This window comes from Fistularia commersonii, chromosome 4, assembly GCF_037954325.1.
Source record: "Fistularia commersonii isolate RoL2024-O1a breed Wild chromosome 4, RoL_Fcom_v1.0, whole genome shotgun sequence".
Classification (NCBI taxonomy): Eukaryota; Metazoa; Chordata; class Actinopteri; order Syngnathiformes; family Fistulariidae; genus Fistularia; species Fistularia commersonii.
In genome coordinates this window covers 18,057,472-18,077,937 of record NC_141287.1, presented here as the reverse complement: position 1 = coordinate 18,077,937, position 20,466 = coordinate 18,057,472, and the positions used below count along the sequence as shown (strand labels likewise).

General features: G+C 40.1%; 2 protein-coding genes across 4 annotated transcripts; both read right to left on the bottom strand.

The window, feature by feature from the left end:
* Positions 1–426: 426 nt before the first annotated feature.
* Positions 427–8,021, bottom strand: LOC147234981 (acetylcholine receptor subunit alpha-like). 3 transcript variants are annotated; one of them, XM_086145709.1, is made up of 10 exons: positions 7,905–8,021; positions 7,737–7,833; positions 6,209–6,351; positions 6,087–6,131; positions 5,308–5,417; positions 4,691–4,886; positions 3,768–4,005; positions 2,359–2,582; positions 1,913–2,149; positions 427–1,836 (listed from the first exon to the last, which is right to left on the bottom strand). In XM_086145709.1, the coding sequence occupies exons 2-10, from the start codon at positions 7,777–7,779 to the stop codon at positions 1,708–1,710; spliced, it is 1,365 nt and encodes a 454-aa protein (XP_086001835.1). In that variant the 5' UTR covers positions 7,780–7,833; positions 7,905–8,021; the 3' UTR covers positions 427–1,707. The 3 variants fall into 3 exon arrangements, with proteins under 3 accessions (XP_086001835.1, XP_086001836.1, XP_086001834.1); XM_086145710.1 differs by having other exon boundaries at positions 7,737–7,793; positions 7,905–7,937; XM_086145708.1 differs by having other exon boundaries at positions 7,737–7,966.
* Positions 8,022–11,474: 3,453 nt separating this feature from the next.
* chn1 (chimerin 1) lies at positions 11,475–20,011 on the bottom strand. Its single transcript, XM_086145718.1, has 7 exons — positions 19,374–20,011; positions 17,951–18,035; positions 14,694–14,867; positions 13,896–13,973; positions 13,076–13,207; positions 12,652–12,757; positions 11,475–12,501 (listed from the first exon to the last, which is right to left on the bottom strand). The coding sequence occupies exons 1-7, from the start codon at positions 19,623–19,625 to the stop codon at positions 12,330–12,332; spliced, it is 999 nt and encodes a 332-aa protein (XP_086001844.1). The 5' UTR covers positions 19,626–20,011; the 3' UTR covers positions 11,475–12,329.
* Positions 20,012–20,466: the final 455 nt, after the last annotated feature.

Below are 20,466 nucleotides of genomic sequence, written 5' to 3'. Positions count from 1 at the left end.
ACAGTTAATCTGTATTTGCTCATTTTAGAATTTGTGATGATAAACACAGTTTTGTTTTGTTTTTTATAAACTTGGCAGGGTGATTTGCTTTTTGAGCAAAACACTTACCGTGACATGAGCAGTTTTTAGATATCACGTGGGTGTGCAGCGCTGTGACACAAACTAAGATTGTTGAACCTCCGCTAGAGCTTTCTTTGACATCTTATCTCTTGTGTTCATCACCTTGACCAGTATTTATTTTGCACACCAAATCATGTTTTAGTGAGTAGTGATTGAGGTTTACCTATGCAGGTTGATTGAGGTCAAAAAAGAAAAAAAATGTGTTCTTGAAAAAAGGGGAAAATAACTCAATACACCATAAAATTTTGGGTCAAGAAAAAAAACTAACAAACCACATATGTGTAACAACCTCTGGAAAAACACTTAAAACAGTCAATCAGGGGTAAAAAGGTTTAAACACACACATTCATTCAGGTTTATTTGCCGCAGGAAATGTTTGCACATTAAAATAATACAACATTTAAAACAAGCAGAGTCTGTGAACCAGCAATCCCTGTGCTCAGTTTGGTCCAGCTTCACTTCTCTTAAAAATAAAATTCCTTTGTGTTCACTGCATCTGTAAACAGGCAAGTTATATATTCATATGTACATCCATCCATATTATTGCCCACTCTGGAAAACACAACACATCAAATACTCAAATGACAAAAGCAGCTTTAAATTCAGACTTTTGATGGACTTTTTTTTTCTTTTTTACTAACATCAAGGTATACATTTAACAGTATTATAAAGAAATATCGAACAGGCTAAAATCAAAGACAAGGATATTTCATTAGTTCACTTCAGCACAAAGAAACACAATATTTGATTTTGCAGTGTCATTTCCCCTAAAAGCCAATGCATCAAGCAGCTTTAATGGGTGATGAAAAACACAAAGGGTATGATCTCACTTTGCACTGATAGCTTTGGTGCCCGTTACCCTGTTATTACAGAAAGATAATGACAGACTCTTGGCACTCAGAACAACAAAAGCTTGTGGACTCTTTGAAACGAGACCTTTAAACATTTATTATTTTTTTAGCAAAACAAATATTTGATGTCAACTGTATCTAATAATTTATTCACGCTTGTATTTTTGAGTAAATACCTTGTAATTTTAAAGTAACTTTTATCATTAATTCGTTTTTTGTTACTTTCTGGATTAATTGTCTTTGTTAAATCCTTATGTATGTATGTATGTATGTAATGCATAAATCATACATACATGCAATGTATGTATGATTTTTGTGTTATCCTGTGTTCCAGCACATGAATGGGTCTGCTTTATTATTCATTCCTGGATATAGCCACTGGGGGGCAAGTGGGCCCCACAAAGAACTGTTCCTGTAATTAACACAATAAAAATGAAAAAAAAAAGAAAGAGGATTTAATGCAGGAGTGCTGCAATATATTTTTTATGTGTAGATATATATAGAAAAATAGAATGAGTGAGTCGGTATTCTTTTGAAGTCTACTCTGTTATAATATTAGTGACATTATTGTGACAGAAAGTATATATTCAAAAATGATGTCTTGCAGAAGGGCAAACAGGTGGCCTTAGCTTCTACAGGGAGTGAATATTGCCAACAGATGCTGAAAAAACTGGTAAGAAGAATCATGTTAGGCAAGTCAATGATGTGAGAAGTCAAGCTGGAGAAACCCGGGGCCTCAGAGCATGCTCAGCTCAATGAGACGCCCGGCGAACACGCCCAATGTGCCGATGAGACAAACAGCCATGAAGACGCATAGAAGGATGTGATCCAACACCATGGCCACAAATTTCCACTCTTCTGCAGCCTGGAGAAGACAGGACACCGCATGTCACAGCAGCAAAGGATCCCCTCAAACGACAATTGAAAACATATCGGTTTACATTGTTAGATTCTTCATCCGATTTCATTGTTTCAGCAATATACTTGACGCCTTCGATTGCACTGCGGACGTCTGGGTTTTTGGTGATGGGTGAGTGGTAGGGGACAGCGGTTGCCAGGTTGCCGGAGATGTCAGAGATGTCAAAATCAGCACCGTAGGCACTTTTACATGGCTTTTCTTTTCCTGGCCGCTTCATGGTTGAGAAGAACATGATGTTTGGGATGGTCTCAATGAAGACCTGACAAAAAATAAAACAAAAAAACAAGAGGGCCAAGGGGGAAGGGTTTTTTAGAAAAGACAAGACTGCTCTGCTCAGGAACCACTAGATGGCAAGATAATACAAAAAATAAAACATTATGCTCTCCTAAGTGTGGTTGCGAGGTGTGGAGATGAAGTATTACACCAGACCTTGAGCTCTTCATATTATAATGTGATAGTAGAACTCACCTTGCGGACCCAGTCGGGCATGGTGTGGGTGCTGGGGGAGCGGTGGTGGGTGTTAATGACTATGACGGTAATAATGATGGAGGCGATGACAAAGACCATGGTGAAGAGCATGTACTTCCCGATAAGCGGAACGGCACTGGAGGTGGAGGGGATCAGCTCCACGATGACAAGCAGGAAGACAGTCAGAGACAGCAAGACAGAGATACTAAGAGTCATCTTCTCACCTAGGAGACACAACACAACTGTGGTGGGAAGTAACCAAGTGCAATTGCTCAAGGGTATTAAAGTATGTTTTCTTTACTGGGGTTCTGAACAGAGTCAGTCCACAAAATTCTGAAACAAAAATGGGGAGAAATGTTTGACCGTCCACAGTAACCAACACCACGGAATTTAGTAGTTTGAGGCTGTTTTAGAAAAGTTGAATTTCTCAAAAGACATAGCCCCAGGGTCTGCACTGGTCACCGTGGTGCCATCTTATTATTCATATATAATGACAGGCTTAAGACAATGCGCCTTATGTGTGATTCACCCGAGAAAAAAAGGTTTCTGGGGTCTGTCTTAAAGCTGTGACTTTGTAACATTTCAACAACATGTCCGTAACAAATTGTTTAATTAGATCGACCCCTTCTAAAAGTCACTAAAGTAAACTAAGCCATTTTTACCCTTACATAAAGTGAATGGTAAAGCCTGCTATGATGAATGAAGATCTTTCCGAGTCCAAAGCACATAATTCCATTTCATCTTTATCAGCAAGCTCTGATAGAACATTCACTTACTCAAGCAAATTATATTTGAGGAATAAAAGTCCTCATCATTTTAGATATTTTTTTTCTAGCACAAGTAAACACTTTCAGACTGTGTTTCACAAGTGAAACGCTAAAATGTTTTCGATCCTCAGCAAGAGCTGTTCTCCAAGGGAGGGTGTATTTTGGCACAGGCATCTCTTTCACACCATTCTGTCAGCAGCCATGTCGGAAACAGGGATCAAGTGATGTATTATACATTAAAGCAAAGCCTGCTTTCAAATATGACAGCACGGAGGGACCTCGGGTAATGAAGCAGGCCTACACACCGGGAACATGGTCAAATGTGCATAGGAGCGAAGCAGCTTTGGTAATGGGAAGCGTGTGGACGCCACAGAATGTCCAACATGGTGGCAGCAAAACAAAGGAAACCTAAACAATGAATATTTCTTGCAGATGTACATTTCATAAAAAAAAAGGATTATTGCATCATTATTCCTTTCTATAGGAATGGCTTTATATGATGTGTGAGTATTGAACTTTATCTTATTAACATCAGTTAGCAAAGCTTAAATCTTTCAATAAATGGCCATATGCATAAAATCACAACAGCATGAGTTTTTAATATTTTCCCTTGCAAAAGATGTGAGAAGAGTGTGAACATACCAGAGTCTGTGGGAAGATAGAAGACTAGCCCAGTCAGGAAGGAGAAGAGCATGCAAGGGATGATGACGTTCACGATGAAGTACAGAGGAAGGCGCAGCATGAGGAAATGGTAGGTGATGTCCAGATAGGGGGTGTCAGGGCAGCAGGCATAGTAAACCCAGTGCTTCCAGCTGCGGAAATCTTTCATGACCCACTCTCCGCTCTCCATGAAGTGACTCAAATCAGGCCGGTCACTATCCTGGCCAGGAGAAGATGAGCGATTTAATAGTATGAACTCAATACATGATATTTATACAGAATTTTTTTTTTTTTTTAATATTGAATTTTATTCCCCATGTCTTATTATTTTTTTATGATATGAACTGAAAGCTGTTTGAAAGTACCTACTGTAAACATATTTACTTGTAATACCCTCCTTGATTGTTAGAACCGAGGCGATTATCACTTCCTGTTTTGTGTTTTTTCCTGATATAACTATGTCCACCCTGATAGATATATACACATTTTTGGAAAATCTAATGAAAAATAAAAAATATATAATTTGTATATATATATATATATGTATATGTGTGTGTGTCTACATTTGTACATACAAGATAACATCTAAATATATACAGTATATATGTACGTATGTGTATATATATCTGTATATATATGTATAACAAAAAAGAATACACATAAATATACATATACATGTATATATTTTCTTTTTTTTTGTTTAAAATTTTAAAATTTTGGTGTATGGATTCTAATGATAAAGCCAGGAATCTAGGCTGGCTGTTTACCCTGATTTACAGTCTTGGTGACAAGCTATGGTAATCAGCCTTGAGATAATGGTTAATTTTTTATCTTTCAAGCACACAAAAGTATCAAAATTTTCACCGCACGTGTAAGATGTGCGTTTCCAATTTTAATTCAATTACAGGATTGACGACGACCAGCTTTCCATCATATGTCCAGGTCCCCAGTTTCATGCTGCAGTTTTGGAGGTCGAAGGGGAAATGCAGCACAATGATCTCACAGTAGCTCTTGAAGATGGCTGGTGGGTTCCATGTGATCATGCCTGTGTGCTCCAACAGCACTTTGGTCTCATGGACAATTGCAAAGTCACCGTCAGCACTACGGACACAGGCAAACAGGAGAAGCTTCAACATAGTAATTTAAATGTTAACACAAGGTGACATCAGTGCCAGAGGGGAGGTTGTTTTTGCTGCTGCTGCACTCAGCTTGGTACAAGTTGTTGTGGCAGCTGAGCTGGTTGTCAGGGAAAAACAGTAGTGTGTCAGATGTAGCATATGGACTGTGTGTGTCTGTGTGTGTGTGTGTGTGTGTGTGTGTGTGTGCGCATGCGCGTGTGTGTATAAGCCATATTTAGCCTGCTGCAATCTGAGCCTTCATAGGCATCTTGCTGGAGTAAAGGAAAGAGTGAAAGCATCACTGACAGGTGCAATAGTTGTTATTAGAGATCTGGACGATTTAGATCACGTAAAGCACATCAGAGGGGGAAATGAACGGAATCAAATATAGCCTCATAACATACTTGTTGTAGAGAACCAGATCAGGCCGCCAAATGTCAGTGGAGGGAACTCTGATCTTTCTGATACCATTGTAATCCTCTGGGTTCCACCGTAAGTTCACGTCTTTCCATTGCTGGAAAAAAAAACAACCAGACAACAAAGAGATTGGGGATGTAGACTGACAATGAATACATTTTCATGTGTGATTTATTTTTCATAAATAAGGAAAAAATGTTTTTCATTAAAAAATTCTGATAGGGGTGGGCGTTTAAGAGAAAAATATGATCAGTGAGTGGGGGAGGGGTTAAAGCATTTGAATCCACGTGAATAGCCATCACTGATTATCTACGAAGGATAGGTTTGTATCACAGTATTTAAAAAAACATATAGAGCTAATGTTTGTTAATGTCTGAACAGAAAAAAAATTTTAAACATCTCTTCGGCTGCAAAAATAATGTAAGAGCATGAGTTAATGGCTTATCCACATACACAGGTCTATCAGGAAATGCTTTCAAAACATCCCTCAAAATTATTTTTTATTTTCTTCAGTGTTAAGTCATTTTTGTCTGTTTTCCCATCAATATTCAATGTGTCAGTTTCATTGTAATACATCCTGATAGTTGTTTCATGCTGACGCAAAGTGACACTTATCTGCATTTGTACTACCGTATCAACGGTTATAACATGATCCAGCTGACTTTATCATCTTCTTTTCCATTATTCTAAACGTTGATGATGTTACAAGTGCATGTCTGTATTATTTCACAACAACAACAAAAAAGGAAAGAAAAACAAATCAAACCTGTTTAAGTCGAACATTGCTGCTGACAATCTGGTTGACCTCATCCTGTTAATCAAGATTAAATCATTGAGACAACTGGGGAGGATTATTGTAAATACAGAGGGTTTGACAGGAGACCTCACCACACTGATGAGCTGGATGAGCTGCAGGCCCACAGTAACAACCACCGACTCGTTGAAGTGGTTGACGGGACGGACGACCTTGTTGTAGCCGGTGAAGAGAGTTTTAACCAATCGTGTTTCATCACTGGAAGCCCAAGCCACAACTGGAACACAAAAAAGTTGACTTCTGGTTGTTAATAAATGTATCAGTCACAGCGGTGTGCAGTATTTTATTCATCCCTTCGGATGGATTGTGACAAATCTGTTCACTGTACGTGTTACCACCGCTGCATTGTATTTGTTGTCTTCTCTGACTCCATCTGCATTGTTAATCACGACTTTTAAATTATTTACTTTTTTTACACTGCATTGTTTTGCCCCTGAGATATTTTTGTGTCCTTTTACAACATTATAATTTATCGATTGACTACGACTCAGTCATATTTTGCCATACCCCACCCCCCCACCCCAGCACAAAAAAGCTCATACCATCATCTCATCCCTCATAATAACTCTTTTGTTTTGATGTGCTAATTGCAGTTGAAATGTTGCACCGGAGCAGAATACTGCTTTAAGAACATTTGATACTTATAGTGAGCTCATTTAATAAGTGTTATAAATAGATGTGACAGGTGCCATGTACAGTATATCTGTGAATGCATGTGGACAGACATTGCCTGATAAGTTATTCGGAACTGAAAGCACTTGAAAATGACACACACATTTTCTCTGGCTCTCTAGGTCTGTGTGTGTGTTCATGCATGTATGTGTGTGTGTTTGTGTGTATATGCCTGTGTTTATGTGTTGCTCTGTACAGTTTTTAAATGCCAGTTCAATGACATTTATTATACAAAAGTTCTAAACCCAATGCTGTTGATTATGATGGATATGAATATGAATATCTTCATAAACTCAAGATACTTCACATTCCCAAGAGAGTACTTATATGACTGAGGCGTCTTGCTTAGGTAGATAACAATATTTATCTTTTATTTTTTAATTGAGTATGATAAGGTAATTATATTCTGCAATCAAGCATTTGACATTTATTGATACATATAGGTTTTTTGTATTACAAATGATCTTGTGTGGTTTCTGTGTCGTGCACGCCACAAGACAAAGCAGGATTCCCTCTCCTATATTACAGCTGACCTTGAAACAAAGGTCATTTTGCAGAAACGTGTTTGAATGGTTGAGTGATTCTCGAGACATTCAGTTCAACAACCTATGGAATTACCCGATACATAATTACACAGGGGTACTCGGGGTGTTGACAGACAGGCATAAGATTGAAAAACAAGATAAAATGAGCACACACTTGCTCTTGTCAAACAAATAATAAAGAAAATGCACAAAAAGAAATATTGCTCATTCATTTTCATGTACAATTTGGATCATTGCACAACAACCTCAGCACAGTTTCTATTACTATCACTTATTTTTTTGTTGTTTATCCCAAATAATAAACATCAATTCATTCATTTTCAAATGCTAAAATATGCTTGTATTTCCACACTGGATCAATAAACAGTTTTATATCATTCCTTACCTGCAAGAATCATGAGATGAAAAGTGGAACACACAAAATTCATTTTTGCCAGTCAAACTGAGGCAGCCAAAAGCGAGATCCAGATTCAGCACGTCTTCTGTTGATGGCCGATTATTAAAATTGTTTGAACCACCTAAAACATTCTTTCAGCGGTAGCAAATGACTTACTGTACAGCCTCCAAGGTCTCGGCCGGCGGCCTAGCGGTTATTGTCCGACAGTGGATGTGAGTGAATAGCCGCCAGCTCTTGTCATTTGAGAGGCCCGCATTCTTCGTCATGTGTTATAAGATCAACGTGCTGGAGTAATCCCTCACTAAAATACACCATCGTGAACTTGGCCACACACACACCCTGAAGATGGAGAAACACAAAACACACTTGCTGCTCTCACTCTTTCTCAAATCACTGATGAACTGCAAACATTGCCTCCAAATCCTTGAATATATGAATATTTTTTTGGCTCATTGAAAATTAAAAAAGAAAAATACTTTCACACATAATGACTTTCCCAGCATTGGAAAGCTCTTTGTAACATTAGTGAATCGCCATCTTGAGGGAATGTCTCTTGACAGGCAAAGCCCCCTGAGGAAAATCAGAAAACTCTTAAAGTGGCTTCTTGGAATAAATGAAATACATTGTATATAAGCAGTAAATATGTATTGAGTGTAAATCAGGGCATGCAGTTCTAATTAACATAAGAATATTATTAAATGGGAACAATTTCTCTTTGGTTCAGCTGAAAGGTTTTAGGAAGATTCATGCCTGTGTTTTCTTTGTACTGAATTTCATTCTGCAGGATCAGAGTAAAGGAAGGAAATTCTTTTAGAAAGAACAGAAAAAAAAGATTTGCTCCAACCTCAGCGATGATGAGACATTATTTGGTTATTATTTATGACTCAATGAACACAACAGGCAGGTAATAAGACTGCAAACAGACAAGACAGGGAATTCATTATGAGGATCATACACATACAAGAGGCTTTTTCACCTAAAATTGACACTCTCACATCTCTGTTAAGTATCACACATGAATAATGAATATGGTTTCATATAAAAAGGGGTGTTCTTGTTTTGTGAAAGAAGATTTTTTTTCAGCTGAATTACCTTGCGGATATCCAACTCAGATGTGAAATATAATGCCACAGGAGACTTAAAATAATGCTCGCTTGGAATAATTGAAATTAAGAAGTATCAAAAAGCAAGGGATTTCCATATTAGAAATAAATATTATTGATCTTATGAGAAATATCTTGATTGCATTATCTTGGTTTGTTTTTTTTTCAGTTAAGAAAAGTTTTATAGAATCAATTTTGAAAGTCTTACAATTCATCATGAATATAAATAATCTTGGATCTTTTTCATTTAAATTTGATTTTTACCTGCCTGGTGTTTTTAGCGACCATGTGTTACAACCACATCCCCCCGTCCGTCCGGCCCTGTCAGGTCTGTAATGGGTCAGGCAACGCATTTTCCTCACATCTCTGATCAGTTCAATCAACCAGTCACTCAACCAGCAGCCTCATTCATCTCACTTAAGGACAAATGACCATTCTGGCAACATCCGAATCAAGAGGGATTTGTCTCCCCGTGCCCTCCCCCCGCTTGCTCGGAATACACAACACGTCGCAACGCTTCGCCTTTCTCAGAGTGTGTCGTGCAACATGAGACCAGCCATCATTGAATGTGCTCAGTCGACCTATAGCCTCACACACACACACACACACAGAAACACTGGTCTCTATCCTGCTTTAATTACAACACATCGAAGTCTCCCGCTGTGATTTAAGTCTCTTGACATGCATTCTGCGTGTTTTTATATCTGCATGGATGGTGGATAAAATGTTCACTGAATGTGAATGGGCATGTCTATATGTCTGCAGGGGGCAGATTAAAAGTGGACAACACGCTTGATGTTTATGCATCAATAAAGATTAATCGGGGGATTGGATTTTTCACAAGAGATTATGATGTTTATTGAATCAAATATTTGAAATCATATTTTCATTATGAACGTAGGAGCACAGTAGAACATCTAGTCCTGAAAAGATGATATCCTATTTAAAAAAAAAATCCTAAAAATGTACTTTGCTAGTGTGTTTTAAATGTATTTGTCTTATATTCTTCATCAGTGATCTTCTTCTGTCATAATGATGGTGCATTTTCTGGATAAAGATTCTCATTTCACACACTCCACAGAAGTAATTATAGGGATGAAAGATATATTGAAAATGTATTCGAGTCAGCCATCTGCAGAGAAAAAGCATTACAATTCAGTCAACAAGTAAAGGTCAGTTATCTCACGGATCACAGCGTTTCAGATTTAGTCTCATTACTGTGAATAAGGCACATCCAGCAGACAAAACACGACTTGAACCCAGTCTTATCAGAGCATCTGACTGAAAGACACAAAGCCAGATCGCTTTATTGGCTCGATTCTTTTCTTTTGCATTCAGTGCCCTAATGCAGACGATGCATGATATATTGAAAATGACTGATGATGGCTGGGGAGGCTAAACGGCAGGATAAAAATCCAATTTTCCCAGACAATCACCGGAGTGGAGTCTGAATTCGGCATCCATTAAGTGAGCGTGATACGTTCACAAAACCCAGGTGATTAAATGTCAAGCAGTCACCCATCCCAGATAGTCAATGAGGAACAAAAACCAAAACATAAGGAAAAAGAAGCCAAAGACTAGCAGACTGGACGTTGTGTGAATTTGAAATAAAATATCTACTAATCTCTAAACAAAGGGCGTATAGTTTCAGTTATTATATATTTAGCAACCACTAGCCTGTGGTGATGCTGCCTTTTTTACTCGCAGTGAACCACTGTGACAGATGTGTATTTGGACGGGTTCTTGCTTTTAGGCTGAGAACCTGTCATTCTAAATATAACAAGTGAAGGTCCAACAACCCCCCTCAGCAAGGGTCACTTTGCAGTTGAAAAAATATATGCTCATATCTTATTTGAGATATATTCAGATTTTGGATAAGGTTATGTTTTGTTCTATCTTCCTAGAGAGCAACATTACTTTTGTTGTCATCTAAACCCTGCACTGGAAACAAATTCTCCACCATGTTGTATGCGTAAACTGGAACTGCTCCTGCGAGACAATTACGTTTTTTAAAACGGGAATGGTCATTTTTTTTTAGTTAACATTTTTGAAACTCTTGTTTGGGATTGTTGTCAGCAGTGGATTAATTCATATTTAGTGTTCTTGCGAGCATTTCCCGCCCTGGGATGGTTTATGTAGGATTAGCTGAATATAAGCTGTTGTCATTGTTACAGGGGAACGCGTCACCCTGTGCAGCGGTGCAGTTCTTAGATGGGGTTTTGGAGAACAATGGAGCCTAACGGAGGAGTGATATGTATAGCGGCTGTCCAGAGAAGTAACTGTGATATAAATTCATCATAAGCTCCGGGCTTTTGAATTTATTTATGAATCACTGATATTTTTAAAACCTTGCTTTTAAGACAAGAAAGGTTTTTATACTATCTGAAGCAGGTCAGCTTGTGCTTTACCCATGACTCACGGACAGGATTGCATCAGCATCGCCTCAGAAGTCCTTCTGAATGATACAGTGCAAATAAAACAAAAAACATCAATAAGGTAGAATCAATATAAGGGTGTAAATTTGAACCTTAAAATATGCAATACAAACAAAAAAGTTTGATTAGGCGAGGCTAACTGCGCCTCCTTATTTGCACCATACTAGTTTAAGAAACACACCACCTCAGTCTGTAAACCAGTGTTTAATAATGAAAATGAAGTAGTTGTATTTTTTTGTGCTCCTGGTTTACGCTAAACCAAACTGTGCCAAATTGTGACTTCAAAACTAATGTACACAGAGAACCAAAACCGGTAAGAATAAATGCACTTAACCAACACAGTAACATATATCACCACTATCAGGATGTCTGTAATTGTCAAACCAAGCATTTCTCCGGATGAATATTTGTACAGCAATTTGCATTGAATTTCTGAACGTAAGATTTAATAAATTAAAGTGATCATGCACGAGTTTTGTAGAAATTGTTGCAGTAAAAACAAAAATTAATTCACATATGATGCTGTTTCTGGCACAAAAAAAAAAAAAAAAAAAGAAAAAGGTCGGGCAAATGCACCATTGTTTACAAATTGATAGGGAAGTCTAAAAAGGCCCATTCAACAAAACAGTTGGAGAGATAAAAAAATACACCATCATAAAAAAGTATTCGAAAAATCAGTAGCTTATTTATACATCCAGCTATACAAAGTTTCACAGAAATTAATTTGCCTCGGCCAGGTGGGAATGTCGGCTCTAACTACGACGGCACAAACAAAAGCGAAGTAACGGCGCTACACTATCTCTCCACATGCTGGGATACGACTACAATGTGAATAGACCTTACACTGTATGCATGCTGGTCTGTCTGTTTCTGAAAATGCCCCGACAAAAATGGGGAGACACAGAGAACATAGAAAGTTAGGTTCATAGTACACTAGTGCATTTGCGGAGGGTTTATACACAGGGACTTAAGAAAGGTAGCAATCAATGCGGAAAGTCATTCAAGCTTAATTAGAGATTTTCTATAAAAGTCCTGATCTGTGTTCAGAAGAGCATGTCTCCTTTCTTGATCAGCACCTCCACCACCTGCCTTTGGTAGCGGATATCGTTGAGTGCGGTCATGGCGTCCAGGTTCGGCGCTCGCATCAGGGTGGGTCCGAAAACGATGGCGAGGTTCTCCGCGTTCATCAGGTTAAAATTTTCATTCTGTGCCACCCTGAAACAAGTTAAAAAAAAAAAATTCACGAGTTTTCGCTACGTTCGACGCGAACGATGGATGTTCTTCAAAAATGTTGCATGTTGTAACTGAGTTTAAAAATAGGCTTTGAATTGGATGTCTGCAACCGATTTTTCTTATGCTCCTTACCTTCGTAAGTGCGCCATGAGGTACTTGAGAGTCTCATTGTGAGACGCAGGCAGCAGAGCGAGAGCCTCGCGAAAAGCTTCAAGCTTCTTGTCGGGATCTGTGAGCTCTGAGCGATGGAAGGCGGCAAACATTATGGGATCAGCGAGGTTATTTCTTCAGGGCTGATGGAAACCATTATTCTCTAAGAGGGGGGACTGAGGGCATGCAGTTTAATGACAATTGCAGCTAAATAATTCATCCAGGATTTTTCAGGAGGCACATTGTCTTTGGTTGGCTAAGTAAAAGATGTATTGTATGAACATTTGAAAACATTGGAATGAAAGTAAAAAAAATCAAAGCAACATGAATGCAGGTTCTTGATTTTCAAGAAACCTGAATTAAAAAAAAAAGAGTGCATCCCTGACTCATTGGTGTTGTGACTTACTTGCAGCCTCGATGAAGCGGGGGTAAGCGTTGTATGAGATGATGGGAACCGGCAAATCCCTGAGGTATAGCTTCAGTGCACCTGTGATGATATTGATGTCTTCATAGCCTGAGATGTCTGTCTTCTCGCCAGCTGTGAAGATTTGTGATGGGACCATAAAAACAAGAGCACATAAAGCATTTTCAAAACACAGTGTGAATGCAGGAATACAGAGATTGTGTTACCGTAGGCAGATAATAAAAAAATAAAAAAAAATCCCTTGCACACTATCTCTCCAAGTAGCTGCTATCATCTGCTTGGCCTGTTTTATTCTGACTTTCCTTCAGTTATGCATGCTTCCCAGTTCAGGCCGTGGCCTACTTGTGCTGGCAGACTAAACATTACAGTGCTGTGAGCTGGAATGACACTCTGTCATGGATGATCTCCCACATGCGGATCTGGGAAAGAGTTTAGCCCACTGCTACAGGCTTTCTTTCCCTGTTAAAATTCACTCTGCACTGGACCTAAACAGGCTCATTCTGACTAAGTCCACTTCTGAATCCCAAATGAAGCGGCAGATTCTCACAGAAGTGGTTAAGAGAGAGAATACGTGGTTTGATTTCCCAAGGTCCTTCTTGTCAACACGGGGGGAGAACCTACATTTGTGGAACACTTCAAGATTTGAGCTACCAGATGGACACTAATCCTTCACAAACGTGCCACTTCCTCCTTAATCTGAAATGTTCTCTATGTCTCACGTAAACACATGCAATGTCAATCTTCATATTGCAAACTGACAGGGATCCATAACACGAACACCAACAGAAAAGGAAACGCAAACCTTTATCAAATGCCATCTTGACTTCTTCGACCGAATCACTGAAACCGGATATCCTGTAGAGGCCTTCAGACTTCAGCCCTTGAAAAACAAACATTCATTAACATCCTCTCGGGCGCTGCAGGGGCTGTCAAAATAATGAAAAAATATCACCTGCATACATAATTTAGGAAATGCTATTAAACGTTCTTAAATATGCATTAAGAATTAAGGCTAAAATGTCCACACAATGGAATAACATGGGCAGATGCAAATAGTTTTATGCATCGCTAGACAGTATAATAAAGACATAAATCAAAGTTAGTTGCTGACATATATTAGAGGGCAGACAATGAGCTTCCTACATAGCTGAATGGTTTAACTGAAACGCAATCAACTAAGGCAGCAGGAAACACTAATGTATTCCTCATTACGCACTTACAATTACCTGAACTCGCATCGGTTCCCTCTGTCAAACCCCCTACAAACAACTGACACCTCGGCCGAAGCATTATACTGCGGACCATAAAATCTGAGGAAATCCGTTTTTTTAATGAGGATCATAACTACAGCAAGGAGTTAGAATATGCCTGACGATATTAATTCTTTAAGATCATTTCAAAAATGACACAAAGGGCTTGCTACACAAAGACAGCAAACATTTATTGTTGCTTTCTGGCTACATTTAAAACATATCATTGCCACTGAAACATTATGGTAGATTGATAAGTTATCATTTATTTTCAGTTTCCAATCAAAAGCCCTGTTTAGTGATTATTGTCAGAATAGTCCGTGGTCAGTTTTCAGGGTACACACACTCACCTCTTGACTCAATTTCTCGAATGCACATGTCCACCACCATGGGTCTTGCTGTGTTGTACGCTTTCACGAGGGTCGTGAGGTCGCAGCTGTAGACTTTACGGATGTGTCTCAGGTCTGGCTTGCAGTCGCTTGGCACCAGAGATGAGCATTGCTTGTGGACATTCAAACCACAGTCTGTGGAGAGACATACAGCGGGTTGAGTTTAAGCAGTTTTATGCTTGAAACCATCTTTATTTGCATATCAATTTGCTCATTCGTCACCAAAAGCTACCTAACCTTAAGATGGTTGTTCTCCCAGCTGTGATTTGCTTTACTGGTTTAAGGCGAATTTTGTCTTACATGAGAGAAAACGTGCACTCATACAATATTCAGCAATATTTCCCCGCTAAATGTCAGGAACCCTAGCAGGGTGCAGCTCTCCCTCTGCCATACATGACAATAAACTAAGTAATAAATCACCTTGACTCACCTTGTTAAATTAAATTACACCAGAACACATCACAAGTCATGAACGGGTATGACGCGAGAATAGAAAAATATAGAATCATTTGATAGAAAAATCTGTTTTTTAAGATAAGATAAGATAAGATAAGATAAGATAAGATAAGATAAGATAAGATAAGATAAGATAAGATAAGATAAACTTTATTGATCCCCAGAAGGGAAATTCCTTTGTGACAGCAGCGTAACAATTATGTTAAAAATATACCTCCCAAAAAGTTAAATAAATATGAATAAAAATATAAATAGAGAGACAGAAGATAGCAAGGCATCCACAAATAAATAGCAGCAACAACAACAGCAATATCAGGAATAACAATGGACAACATCAAGGAACAGTGAGGGTGAAAAATACACAACCAGAACTAAGCGACAATATAAAAAGAGTGAGAATAGCAATGAATAAAGCAAATAAACAAAAATAGGCAGGATGTGTGCAGGTTGGGACAAAACAAGGATAAAAAAGACAGCAGAGTTAGGGCATGATGTGAGTTAGGGCATTACGTTTCCAAAAGGGTTTTTATAATTAGTAGTATTTTTCAATGCGCAATACTTGTGTTTTGTGCTCTAAATTGCATTTTGGTCTGGCTTGCAGTGTAAATATCCCTAATGATATGTGTCTCCTGTCACATTGGAAGTGGCCTGAGGCGCAGCTGTTTCAGGGCAGGATTCACCTTGCTGGTTATACTGGAGCCTGTGGAGAGCAGATGCAGAGGGGGGACTCTGGTCTTGCTTTGTAACAGAGACTCATGGAGGGAATTAGAGGAAAGCTGAAAACATTGAGGCCTGGAGGAGGGACGGTACTGCTGCTGCTGCTGCTGCTGCTGCCGCTGTGCGCTCTTTTCTTTTTCAAATCCAAGCTCGCACACACACAATGGCTGAGGAAGCAGCAATTCATGCGCTGCGGGCTACACTAGACCTACTTTCCCAGACTAAAATGGGGCAGCACTTCTAGCCTTCAGATCTTTTGAGTCTTCTTTAAGTTCTCAGCGGTTTTCTTCTCAACAAAGGCTCTCTGCTTCTTTTTATTCCGAAAACAAAATAAATATTTGGATCCTTGATGGAGATTGCTGCGTTTCCTTTTTTTCTATTTTTCAATTTTATATTCAGAGAGGTTACAGAATTGATTAATGCGGGTCCCGGGAGAAATCTACGCAGCCTCCATTTATATGCATTGATGCAGAAATGTAATTACCTTAAGAGATTATTCTCTTAAGGGTATGAGACAGGCGACATGATAGAAGAGGGACCGTCATCAGCTGCCCGTCGTCCACGACGATGGCCCTGTAGGCTCCAGGTGAGGCGGGTCAGGGTTGGGCAGACATTCAAACGACCTCGGGAGCCAGGAGACATCGCTTTACTGCACTGTCAGCTCAGTCTCGGTTGCTATGGCGAAGGGGGGTGCAGCTCGGTTTCAGCTGAAGGATGCTTTAGTTTCATGGTGGCTGGTTACTCAATACTGTCACCACGTCTAACCTCCACCATACTGATGGATGCTTTGCTTTTTTTTTTTTCCTTCTAGCGAGTATTTAAGTTGGATAAAGGTTGAGCTGTGTGACCCAGCTCTTTGGTTGTGGCTGCTGAATTTTAATGTGTACGGAAACAGAGCTCCTTCCCCATGCTCTGAGCTCTGCACCTCATTAAAGAGACATGCCAGCTTTGTTTTCCTTCATGGCCGTGATGGGATGAGACTGGGGGGGGAGTTCTCTGATGAGGAAATGTGGCACAACAAGCGCAGGCAGAGGCTGGCTCCCTGGAACTCGGCCAAACCGGTTCACACATAGAAAAACAAAAGGGGGTGGAGAACATCTTTTTTTGGTATGCAAATTTGAGTATCATGTGAGACCGCTGCCCTAGATACTGGTAACTGGGTTTGAGTATGAAGGAATGGCGGTCTATGGAGATAGGCTCCTAGCATATGTGCCTGGAATTCGATGGTTGTCAGCTTTCAAAAATAGAGACATCAATAAATAACGTCTGAATTCCTACGAATATGCGTGACACACTTTGTTTCATCAATAATACATTCAAGACTCACATCAGACAATATTATGGCACGAATAAGGGTTTGAAGTTAAATGTAAATAACAACAAATATAAAAATCTCATGGCAGGCCGTGAAGAAAAGGGAGCAAAACCATTTCCCTCACAATAACAGTTGTTGTACCGATTGAATCAGTAAAGTCTATAATGCAGGTGAATATTCAAAAATACACCCACACCTTGGAGATAAAATTAAATATCTGTTCATAAATAATGCAGAGAACTCGGCTTTGTAACCCATTTATCAATTGCACGAAAGTGAGCTTGAGTAGATGTTGGTTTGTTTGTGTACAGCATAATAATGTACAGCAAATAATGTGGAAGCAAAGATAGCCATTGTCATTATAATCAGAACAACAGGATGTGAAGAATGACAAGGCCCCGGGAAAAAAAAAAAAGCTTTTTATTAAATGCCACACTGGCAGTGGATTGATCACGGTTTCCCTTCGCAGAACCAAGGAAGAGGGAAAGTAGGTCAACAATAAGGTTTTAACATTGAGCAATGGATCTGTTACATCATAGCAAGAGCTCTGATTCCATTGTATTATACAACGCCTAATCCAGCGCTGAACTGTGAGGATTTTAGATTAAAATGCAGTAATCCAGATGCTCTAAAAACCAAGTAACCCAAATCCAGTATTGCTCACTTTGAGCTTCGTGACAGCCAATTGAAAATATTGTGAAAGGATGAAGCGGTTGCTGTGTTACTGTACCTGCACATTTGACCCCCTGAGCCATCAGTCCCCACATGAAGCTGGCGCAGTGTTCACACCAATGAGGCCCTCGAAAGGTATGAACCTACAACAGAGAAGAGGAAAGTGACAGGTATTCGTGATGAAGTGCAACTGAAAATGCACGGAGAACGGCGGGGAGCCGCAACCATGGATACCCCGTCTCTTTCTTCGGGCCGGGACAGCCTTGTGCGCTGCCATCTCAAATGAGGCAGACAAAGAGAGATCAACTGTTTGTGGAGGAGGCTTGCTTAAACAGTACTGAGGAGAGTGGGCAGAGGCTTTGGCATCGTGGCACAGCTGGATTTGACATTTTGACACAAATTGGCTTTCCTGTGTGGGAGAGGGAGCCTCACACGCCACCAGGTAACAGCGGCAGCCAATCAGGAGGGCTTCTGGGAGCGAGACGCAACAACTCTCCCAGGTTACTGCATCGTGTCAACAGCAGTTGCAGCTTGAGGGAATTGTACATCCGCTGTAAAGCACTGAGCAAGGGCACGCCGAGCACGCCGAGCACGCCAAGTGACATTCAGGGAGCAATAATGATCACCCTCTCTGATTTGATTTTTGTCATCAGTCATACGTAATTAAACCACTTCACAGTTTTAAGCACCACAGAATTCTGTTGTTTCCTGACAATATTAATTTGGTGATAGCTTTATTAGATGATTAGAAGCAGGCTATAAAATCCCTATGTGAATATATATGCCTCTATGAAACCCTATAAATGCTTATTTTCTATAGAGCATTGCAGAGTTTCAGTAAATGTCCACAGAAAGAGGGAAGCGGCATTGCTATCACAGCTCTCTGCAGACAGTTTTTAAATCTTTCATTAACCATGAGGTTTTTGATTTCTATAGCTCTCCGGTCTGATTCCTCCTTGTGTGAATGAATGTTTGGTTAAAAAAAATCAAAAATATTCACCACGCTCCCGGGTTGAAGGGGTTTAAATGCGTGCACGATAGTCTTACAATGTTTAACGCAACATTCGGCATTAAAGAGAACAAAGAATCAGAAAGAGGCCGAAGAGCATCAGCAATTCAAAGCCTTGCAGAAGATATTTCTCCCTCTGTTCTCTGTCAAATAAACAGCCAAACAAGGAGAGCACGGGCCAAGCAGGCAAACACTCCTGCAGCGTTTCCCCGCTCCGACGGCCTAATCTCTCCATCTGGTGTGAAAAACTAACAGCAGCGGCAAACAGATCACTCAACAGATTCGGTTTTCACTGGACAGACCACAAACAATTTAGTGTTTCATCCTCTCTCGCACTCATTCAGAGCCCCCTCTTTCCCTGACCCACAAGGGGACTGTAAAAAGGCTGCCCTCGGGCCACACGTGATAAAATTAAAGCAATAGTTTGCCGATGGAATCAGCTGACAAAGAGTTTTTTTTTGTGTTGTCTCACCTTAAAGTTGTGGACTTTCTCTGATTTGGGCGTTCTGTCGTTTTCCTTCAGCGAGGCTCGACGGACGAGTGAGGTGAGCTGTGAATAGGCGAATAGTTTAAGCGGCTGCCAGAAAGTGGCTGATGGTTTCTCTGGCCCCATTCTCATCCCGAGAGCCGCCGCCAGAATATCCTCCTGATTGGCCTCTCGCTTGGCCTTCTGCACCAGGGACTTCTCTTCCTTGTGAACCTCGTAGGACTCTTTAGACGGCATTCTGGTGCTGCACTCTCCCGGATCAGACGAAGGAACAAACCCGGCGGCCGAGTCGTAACATGAAAGGAAAACTCCTTGATTCTCAGAGCCGGTCCACCTCTTGCAACATTTCTTTCATTGTTCTAATCACACAGATGTTTTATGGGAAAAATTCAAAGTCTGGTGGGACTCAAAATACACAAAATTGTATTAAATCCTTTCACAGCAGTGTCAGTGAATCAAATGCAGCCCTTCTTTTACTGGAGACCCAGGTTTTAGATCAGAAAGGTACAGCGCCTGTTTCTCATGCTGTTCTCTGAAAAGATGTATGCGGACGAGATGAGTGATTGCGTTAATCCTCTCCTCCCTGTGCAGAGCTGATATTCTCCCTGGAACACAGACAGCACACTGTGTTTGGATGCTGTCAGGGCGGGCAGAGCGAGGGGGAGGAGTACGGAGGCGGACCCTGTAGTAGTCACAGCAGATTAAATGGATCCCACCAGCCAATAGCCGCATGAACTCGCTGGCTCCATCGCAGCCCGCACCCCGCCCCCACTTAACCACCTCCATCAGATAAGCGTGCAGGGGAGCTGAGATAGGAGCCGGATGGTAATGAGCGATGAATGAGTCATGTATCAAGAGTGGGCCGCCGCTTGGGGAACCTGCGACAGCAGTAGGCGGTTAGGAAGGGGGGGAAGCTATTTTCAAAATCATGTTTCCAAGCCACAAAGAGAAAAAGTGATGGAAATTTTTCAATGGCGTCACGAGAGGTAGAATTAAAATTGAAAAAAAATAAACAACTTCTACCTTGGCTATTCTTCTCAGTAGATATCAGTCTATGATATCGAAACATAATAGTTCA